The 10,000-nt window shown below is 42.0% G+C and overlaps 2 protein-coding genes across 2 annotated transcripts in view; both read left to right on the plus strand.

Annotated features, from left to right (window-relative positions):
* Positions 1-2,735, plus strand: part of LOC115815949 (tetratricopeptide repeat protein 39A-like) — a 10,951-nt gene extending 8,216 nt beyond the window's left edge. Inside the window, exons 15-17 of the mRNA XM_030778920.1 lie at positions 626-740; positions 1,832-1,948; positions 2,624-2,735. Of these exons, the coding sequence (XP_030634780.1) occupies positions 626-740; positions 1,832-1,948; positions 2,624-2,735 (344 nt within the window). The remainder of the gene's footprint in view (positions 1-625; positions 741-1,831; positions 1,949-2,623) is intronic.
* A 2,440-nt stretch (positions 2,736-5,175) lies between these two features.
* Positions 5,176-6,363, plus strand: dand5 (DAN domain family, member 5). Its single transcript, XM_030778921.1, has 2 exons — positions 5,176-5,658; positions 6,088-6,363. Exons 1-2 carry the CDS (start codon positions 5,176-5,178, stop codon positions 6,361-6,363), a joined length of 759 nt encoding a protein of 252 aa, XP_030634781.1.
* Positions 6,364-10,000: the final 3,637 nt, after the last annotated feature.

A 10,000-nucleotide genomic window follows, 5' to 3' on the forward strand; every position in this document is an offset into this window, starting at 1 on the left:
ACTCACAGACCTCGCATTTACTTATAGCCTGAAGCTAACCCGGGAATGTTCAGAAAAGCTGATATTTTTAATGATAAATAAACTGAGGTGAATACGGTCTGTTGCAGGTAGCTCACAAGCTTGAAACGCTTGATGTCTAACACCTTAAACTCAGTCTGTAGTGATGTTATTAGATAAGTTTGTTAGCATTCCTGCTGTAATTTTGCATAGTCATTGTCACAGAGTCATCTTATCACATGGTGCGTTATTGCACAGTGTGTTTTTCACTCGTGATGTCAAGCACAGAATCAATAAATTGGTGTGTGGGCAGCTCACTCTGACAACTGACAGATAAACAACAACAAATAAAATGAAGACCCCATAAATTATGATCTTTATCTCTTATAAAGGTCAATTTTGTATGTGTGTACGTGTGTATGTGTGTGTGTGTGTGTGTATGTATGTGTGTGTTTCTGTGTGTGATCGTTAATGTGTGTGTGTGTGTGTGTGTTTCTGTGTATTTGTATGTGTGTGTGTGTGTGTGTGTGTTTGTTAATGTGTGTGTGTGATTGTTAATGTGTGTATGTGTGTGTGTGTATGTGTGTTTCTGTGTGTTTGTGTGTATGTGTGTGTGTGTCTTTCTCAGTGAATGACTACACGGTGGATGACCAGTGTATGGTCCAGCTCCTCAAGGGAGTTTGTCTGAAGAACCAGGCTCAGACGCAGGCAGCGGAGGCCTGCTTTAGCCATGTGTGGAAAAGGTGTGTCCGTGACAATGTGTGTGCCTGTTTGTGTCTGTGTTGATTCGATCGTCGATGTTTGAGTACACTGTGTATGGTTGTACCTGTGTATAGTCAGAGATTAAATCTGTTTAGTTTGTTTGACTTTGTAGGTGTGTGTATGTGTGTGTGTCTGTGTGCGTTAGTGTGTGTGAGCTTGTGCATGTGTGTGTGTGTGTATGAGTTATCTCTAAATACTTCCAGTATTACACACACTGTGCCTTTGTGTGTAATAGTCTGTCTTTGGCCTTACACTGATAATACACAAAGCAATGTTCTCCCTCTCTCAGTTCTTTGTCAATGTGTGTGTTCGGTGGAATTCCTATCTGTTGTTTTAATCTCTATGCTGCTGTATCAACGGAAAAACTGGTTTTACCACTCGTACAACTGTCCAGTAGAAACGACTGGACTACAAAGTACTTAATTTATCCTAAGACACCTGTTCACTATAAATCTGCAAAAAAAAAAAAAAAAAAAAGCACGTAACTTAATGTTTGAGGAAACAGACCATTGTAGGGGGAAACAAACTGCAACGATTTTTCTCTTTTTTTTTTATCTTTCAGTCTTGTAAAAACTGTTCGTTATGATCTCTTATGTGATTTTGTGTGTTAAGGGGTTTTTTTTAAACCAGGTGATTTAAGTTGAGTTGTCTTTTGATTTTACAGTATGTTGTGGGTGGTGTGCATTAGATGAGTGTTGTACCTAAAGCAGCCAAATGGGGGCGCTGTATCATTGTGCTGATGGCTATATATAAAGTGATACTGAATGACAGATTTTTTTTTCTTATTTTATGTCTCATGTAGACTGAATGCATTTCCTTTAGTCCTCCAGCGTTTTGCAACAAAACTGGTACAGATGTTATCGTTATTTCGAGTTTCGAGTTGTCGAAGCAAATCCGAAATTCAAATGACTGAGATGATTCCAGGATAAAATGTTTCACTTCTCCATTGCTAAGATGTGCAGTGTTACGGTGTCAAAATCGTAATTGTAATCTGTCTGTCTCTCTCTCTGTCTGTCTCTCTCTCTGTATGTCTGTCTCTCTCTGTCTGTCTCTCTGTCTCCTCCTCCGGCAGTGAAAAACAAATTAAGTTTGATCATTACCTGATTCCCAATGCGCTGTTGGAGCTGAGTTTTCTCTGTAGTCAGAGGGGCAACAGAGAACAGGCTATTAGTCTACTGCAGAGAGCCAAGTCAGTCCACACACACACTCACACACACACATATACACTCATACATGCACACACACATACACACACACACAGATACACATACATATAGAGAACAGAGAACAGGCTATTAGTCTACTGCAGAGAGCCAAGTCAGTCCACACACACACTCACACACACACGTATACACTCATACACGCACACACACATACACACACACACACACACACACACACAGATACACATACATATAGAGAACAGAGAACAGGCTATTAGTCTACTGCAGAGAGCCAAGTCAGTCCACACACACACTCACACACACACATATACACTCATACACGCACACACACATACACACACACACACACACACACACACACAGATACACATACATATAGAGAACAGAGAACAGGCTATTAGTCTACTACACAGAGCCAAGTCCATACACACACACACACACACACACACACACACAAACATCCACAAACACACATATCCACAAACAGAGAACAGGCTATTAGTCTACTTCAGAGAGCCAAGTCAGTCCAAACACACACACACATATGTACACACACACACATGCATATACACGCACCCACATACACACACACACACACACACAAACACACATGATAAACACACTGTAAAGGCATGCGCAACTCCTTTCCACTTCTCAAATTTTACATTCTGTTTCCGCAGAAATAACTACAAAGATTACTCCATGGAATCGCGGACGATATTCCGCATCCACGCGGCTCTGTCCAAACTCAAAGGTAGCTCCGCGGACACCGAGGAGAGCACCGCGACGTAGTAAACATCTGCACATGTCCCGGTTCTCCTCAGTCACCTCCTCTGCTTGTCACCTCTCCTGTCTCCTCCTCACCTCCTCTCTGATGGACATGACTTGTGAAGGACTATAAAGGACTTATATTAACCCTACCATCTTGTCCGCTGGTCCCAGAGCTTTATTCTTACTGGTCATGCTGGATACTGTCAAGATACACGTCAGTTTAAAACATATTTGAAATGTTTCAGAAATGAAAAAAAAAAAAATGTTGTGTTGTCTCCAAGTAGGTTAGGGCAGAATGGAGGACGATTTGAGATCGTTGAATTTTGGAAGACACTGTCGTATCAGACAAAAAAAAAACTGGTAGTGACCATAGTGTTACTGAGCTCTGATTGGTCAACTTCTGAATGATTGACAGCTGAAGTTCTACTGGGATGTTTCAAAGCCTCTTTCATTTAGAGAACCATAGATTGTTAGTCATTTACAATGTGTTAGTAGTTTATTTTGTAAACATGATTAAAAAGAACATTTGTGTTTTACAGAAGAATCAAGTCACAGATCTCTAATGTTGTTGGTATTCCACTGTTGGTTGGTGGAGTGACCTCATAAGTTCTTTTCTTGGAATTTGTTTTTGGCTAGATGCCTCCAATACCAACTGGAATGGAAAATTAGATGACTCTGTGTTATAACTCTGTATGTTTATACAGTGTTTCCACTGATCTGATGTCTTCTTTAAATAGTAAACAGAAAACATAGTGTACGTTTCTGAGTGATTTTGGATTCTTCAAATAAAAAATTCAAAGAAAATCAGCTCATATAATACATAGCTTTACGTGTATTCATTTAACAGACGCTTTTGTCCAATGCGACTTCCAAGACAGGCAGAAAATAAACCAACAGAAAAGGCAGAAAACAAACTGACCATGTAGCCATTAAAGAGCCATCTGAGGCCTACTGGATACTTAGTGCCACCACTAAGTTTAGTTTTAGACCAGATACAAACACAAAAATGCTGAAGGAAAATGAAAGAGTGAACTACAAGTGGGACAAAAGCCAACATCATATAAAGTATCAGCAACAAGTATCACAAAACAGTGCTAAGTAGCACCAGTCATAGAGGGAAAGGAAAACCACGGCATAAAAGTATTTGCACCCAGGAAAGTGTCGGTATAGATTTAGAGAATGTATAGGAATGTATAATTTATAGAATGTGCTGTGAGATACACAATATACGTCATGGAAAGACGAGTTATGCACTGGAACGTTAGAGCCATGTACTCAGTAGTTAGGGGGTCGAGTGTAGAGGGGCTGATTAGTTTGTGCGCTGTTGAGGTGAAGGGTAAAAAAATATGAGCTTTTAAAGTAAAGGAAACACGGGCTTCACTCCAGAGTACGTCGTTGTTGTTCGTAGCGTTTCACGAAACCTCGGCGTTTTGTCCATCCTGTCATGTTTTCCTGTCCTGTCTTTGTTTAAAATACCTGTGAGTTGTGATCCGGTCTGCTCTTGGGAAAACCGTTTCCAGAGAAAGAAATGAGTTAACGTCATTTCGGATTTCAAAAACGCATTACGCAGATCAAGGACTTCGAAAGTAGTTAGCACTCGGCTTCCCAACGCGGGACACTGAGTGCGCAGGTAGACGTTAGGCAATTCACCAATGGATGAAAGAAAGGAGGAGGGTTAAGACATTAACACGGCTTTTTTAGGAGACCTGCATTCGCCAAATAGTGTTTTTATTATCGCTCAGCTCACAGGCATAAAGCAATTACGGATTTATTACTGTTAATAATCACTGCCATTACCCCGAGGCTGTAGGGGCCTTGGGCTTCGTCTTTGATAGCCTTCCAAGTATTTGATCTAATTTTTTGGAAGACTTTTCACTTCGAACAAAGGATGTCTGTTGTTTCGAGTTGCAACACGCACATATGACTGTTTATGGGCTATTTTTCTTTGATTTGCTTAAATCAGCCTTGCTGTGCAAGAAAATGCTCTTATTTCTCGGGGTAAAGCTAATGTGAACGGGTGAGAAACAGAATACTGAAATCTTTCATTCGTTTTTAGTTCCCACGTTATTCTTTGAAGAGAAATCTCTTTAGAACGTTGCACTTGACACCACCTGTCTAAAACTCACCTGTCGTAAAGAGAAACTTAAAAGGTGTGAATTTTCCCTCGGCCCGACATTGGCCAGACAGGTGCAATACATTGGGGATTATGGCCCGAACTGTTGATGAAACGATTCCGAATGTCCGCAGAATCTTATAAAACACGACACCCAACCAGTCCATTCCAGCAACGACAGCAAGGTTGCCCTATGGAACCTTGAACCGCGAAAATAACCGATAATCTGAAGATTGATTTGACTAATTGTGCGTTGTTTTTCCTCATAATATTTTGTTAAGGTTTTAACAAAATAATACACCTTGTTGGTAATTTCAAATTTATTTTTTTTTCTCTCTGAGAGCACAAATGAATTTCCACATCAACTTAGTTTTTCTGGTGGTGCTGAATACTGGGGTGTTCGGCTTTCCACAAAACGCCATAGACAACTTCTCCAAGCATGGAGCAAAAGATTTCGAAGCTTCTGGTACTGGACCTGACGAACCTATTCGGGGATCTGTGAAAGTAGTTAAAATCAGCCCTCATTTCCTGAGGCACGGCGGTATATTTGGAAGAGGACTGCCAATTAAAGAGACCCGGCAAGGCCGAGGTGCGTTTCCAGCCTTTTTGGCGCTCGGACGCGCCGGTCCGTCTTTGTTGGAAAGGAAGCCGGTGCACTCCCTGCCTCTGCTCAGAGAGAGCCAGCACGGAGCAGACACCAAACGAAAGCACGGTTTGGAGATGTGGCAAAGGGTGTTGCATAAAAGCAACCAGGGTAAAGAGGCCGAATCCCTGCCCATCAACCTCAAAGACGCATCCAAAGAGAGCTGCAGCGCGATACCTTTCACGCAGGTGAGATGACTCAGGTTGGTAAATTACCAACCCGGGCATAATTTGAGATATATATATATATATTTTAACTGATGTGTTTAGAAATTGTTTTGCATCTTCAAGCATCTTAAAATATTTTTTTAAGTAAGGCTATATTATATTTTTCAGTGAAGGAAAGTTTCAGCGCTTTCAGATTTTCTCACAGAAAATCTCAGAATCATCAGACGCTACTGCTATGGCATAGACAGAGCTCATACTTGTTTATATTTACATTCGTGCTCTCCAAAGGGACGGCTACTTTACTCTCCGACATGTTGCAGTAGCCTGGTACATGATTTGTTCAATAAGTTAATTATGTTTTATATTTTTAAAGAATACCGTGCACTATCAAAATAATTTTATTTTGCAAGTAACTGAAAATATTTCTGTCTGTCTCTGTCATTTTGAAAGCGCGTGACGGCGGAGGGTTGCGAAACGGTGACAGTGCACAATAAACTTTGCTTCGGGCAGTGCAGCACCATGTTTGTCCCGCCCTCCGGAGAGTTAACCGGTCACCACAGCGCGTCCTGCTCCCGCTGCGCTCCGTCCAAAGCCCACGCTGTGACGGTGCCTCTGCGCTGCGGAACGGAGGTGCGGCAGAGGCGCGTGATGGTGGTGGAAGAGTGCAAATGCCACGCGGGACGAGAGGGTGACAGGGTTGAGGCCATGTTACCTATGCGTTTGTAACAAGATTGAGTGAGTGTGTATGTGTGTGTGAATGAGTGTGTGTGTCTGTGTGTGTGTGTGTGTGTGTGAGAGAGAGAGAGAGAGAGAGAGGTTGCTTACACTGGAACCTCTGTAACCTGACAAGTGACCGTAATGTTCGGTTCATGTAATTTTCTGTTCTCCTCTTATGTGATGACGAAATCTTTTGGATAGGAAAGTGAAACATTTGTATTTAAACGGAACTATTGTGTTTACTAAAACGACGGTGACTGCTAAGGTACATTTTACTCTTAATATCTGTTGTTTTAAGAGATGGAACAAGCTCATCAAACCTTTGTATTTTGTTTGGTCTTCTGTCTAATTACATATCTTAACCTATATGTGTCGCTGTTGCACAGCAATGAATTCACCTACGAGTTTGTTCAAATGACTTATATTAGGTCTGGTACTTGTTCTGATATAACTGGAAATGTATTGTTATTCCAGTGAATACACATAAATACACTTATTCAGAAAAAAAATCCGTGCACAAATGTCCACAGTTTAAAAATATCAGCATTTTTTCAAGGTATGATAACGGTCTCTGGGAGGTGATACATAGAAAGTCAACTTGTAACCCGGTGTACTTAATTACCCGAGTTTGAATCTGTCTACATATGAACGACTACAACTGGGCTCTTAAAACTGCACCGTAACAAGGAAGCGGTGGACTTCTTGTGTCCACCATCTGGTCTTCAATATTTTATGTCAAATCTTGTCTTACACAGATGTACCTGACTAATTCCCCGCAAATTTACATTTTTATATAAAAGCGGCATGTAAGGAGATGTAAAAAAAAAAGACTGTTTTGACATTAAGAAAATAAATCTCTGCCTCCTGACCCCTTCTCTCTCTCTATGTGTGTGTGTGTGTGCGGGGGGGGGGGGGGGGGGAGGGGGGGTTGACCCGAACGCTCCCAAATATTAATATTTAAATCAAATCTTCATACACACCGGATGGCATTGTAGAACAGATCCGAGACACATTTGCAGACAGTCTGTGATTTCCCGGTAGATTCGATTTCGTTGTTTCTTTACATTTTAAAGTTATGCATAATAGATGTACATTTCCATTCAAGACCGTTATGACTAGTACTAAATTTCCTGCGTGCGACACGACACGGACAATCCATTTTCCATCTTGTAAAACTACTAACTAAAACATCCCACTAGAGGGACTCTAGCTCTGTAGAACTACATTAACGACGTTTCAACCGCTCGCGACACATGTATGTGTGAGAGTGTAGTGCGTGTAAGAGAAGTAAACGCGCATTTCTTTTTCTTTTTTTCACACGGTCGTTTTATTATGCATAAGCCGGCTTTTCAATAGTGTGGGAATTCCTGTACTCTTTTAGCAACCAGCTGCAATGAAGTGGTGTGAGAGAAAAAAAAAGACATTCTCTAAAAGAAGGGGGGAAAAAACAACAACTTCTACAGCAGCAGCAGCAACAACAACAACAACAACAACAAAGTATTATTCATTTATTTCCTGGCACCTGGCGAAGGAAAACTTTACTCATCCTATACGTAATCACCCCTAAGGAGAAACAAGGGGCCACTTTACATCGCTTTTTTTGGCAGCTTGTCAAAAAACCTGCTTAGCGCAATTTGCATTGCTTTAGAGATGCTTCGAGAGGCATGGAGCTGAGACATCCAGCACGCTCTCTCTTCAATCTCCTCTCCTCCCGCTATCTAAGTAAAACATATAGCGCATTCATATGGTTTATGAATAAGTGAAGAGTCTGGAACGGCCCTTGTGAGTATTTTCAAGAGATAGTTCACACGAGCCGTAAAGAAGAATGACAGCCCTGTGTCGGCGGAGTTTGCGACACCCTGATCTTAAATGTGATGGTACGGCAGAGAGCAGCTGCTTAACGCTAACAGGAATGTATTGTGAACAAGATTAAAAACAGGATAAGTCTTTAAAAAAAGAAACTGGGTCATAATTAAATAGGCAAGGAGATGGACAGACAGACAGACAGATAAACAGACAGACAGACAAGCAGATACAGATAGATAGATAGATAGATAGATAGATAGATAGATAGATAGAAAAAGAGCTGAGCCCAATACATAGAGGTGAGCTCGAGTATGACACTTAACATAGCAGATGTCGTTGCTGAGGCGCTGTGGGAGTCGGTAGAGTGCTTGGATGCCATTAAGGATGCGCTGTTCCCATGACAGAGACCGGGGGAAGGGGTGTGGGTGGAAGCGGGGGGGGGGGGGGGACGGAGAGCGGGAAGAGGGTTTAATTTAGGCAGAGGCGCGATTCATTGCCAAAAACATCGCTTGAGGGGGAGATCAGACCAACGGCGTGGTGCGCTAAGTGAGCTCGTTAAGGCTTAAAAGGTACACAATGACAACGGCGCGGCGTTGCATCGCAAGTGTTTATGTGTGGTTGAGCAAGCAAAGACGAACAACCTTAATGAGCCTAGCCCGATCTCTCTCCACAGGGAGAAGGCCATTAAAACTGCATCAGAGAAGACTGGGACTTCTGTTTTATTTAAATGGGTGCTGAAAAAAAAATCCGTCTTCTCAAACTTCACGATGTGCCCTCGGAGAAAGCGGTCTTGAACTGTTTACGGAGATAATGCGTTTTGTGGAACTGGAGTAAAACTGGTTGAACGAGCCCCGGGGTTTGATGGAGTTTGTTAGCGGCATGAGTGAGGTTCAAAGGGTCATTGGCTGTTTTTGTACATACCTGATAAAACGCTAAACAGTTATATGGCGTTAAACATTTTTTTTCTTTACAACAGATTTCACTTCATGGGAAATAACCGATGATTAAAATCTTGTCCGATAACGGCAAGCATACGTATCACAGCTAAGTCACAACCGTACTTAGGATGTTCATTAGCAAAATATAGTCACAAGACACTCTGCAAGGTACAATAGATTAAGAAGAAAATTGAATTTTTGCTACTTTTTTGTTTCTAGGCAATCTTTGCCTCGAAATTTTTGAGTTACCCTAACTTTTGAGTTTCGCATTACGGGTATGTTGAGCTTCTGCCTCCACAGATATTCATCTGCTCGTAAATGGAAGATTACAATGAAGAAACATGTAACACTTTCTAGAGACGAACTAAAAGGCATTTGATTTGGAGAGGGGCCAAATAATGTGGGTGATATTAGGGTTGATGTGTTTCCTGGAGAGAACCCGTGCCAAAAACAACACTAAGGTATCCTTGGGAGTGCGGTCCAGTTGGACCTACGCAGAATCTATTTATCTACATGGCACGGGTGTTGCCCTTTGAACTCCAGAGATGTGTGTGATGTAAGTCCAGGGTTGGGTGGCAGATTGGTTGGACCTGGCTGATGGAAGTGTGCTTTAGTAAATAGGGTGTCCATGTGGCCTGGGGCAATTCTGAGCTAAAATGCCAAGGATAAGGTCATTTGAGTGTCGTCGTGGCGACAGGTTTGAAATGGCCTGATCAGCCAAGAGCGGTTGGGCATCGTTGATGCGTTGCGGCCCAGGGGAGAAACTGCCAGAGGGCATCGGCAGCTTGCAATGCATCGTGGGATGGGATGTTCACAATGTGGGGCACTGGTGTCACTGTGTGTGTGTGTGTGTGTGCGTGTGTGAAGTTTGCGCATGTATTTGTTAACACCATTTTATTTGC

Source organism: Chanos chanos, chromosome 7 (assembly GCF_902362185.1).
Source record: "Chanos chanos chromosome 7, fChaCha1.1, whole genome shotgun sequence".
Lineage (NCBI taxonomy): Eukaryota > Metazoa > Chordata > Actinopteri > Gonorynchiformes > Chanidae > Chanos > Chanos chanos.

What these genes read in the sequence shown, in the direction of transcription:
- dand5 (XM_030778921.1), top strand. Translation starts at nt 5,176, where the DNA reads ATGAATTTCCACATCAACTTAGTTTTTCTGGTGGTGCTGAATACTGGG. An exon ending in GCGCGATACCTTTCACGCAG is followed by an intron (nt 5,659 to 6,087) that starts GTGAGATGACTC and finishes TCATTTTGAAAG; the next exon opens with CGCGTGACGGCGGAGGGTTG.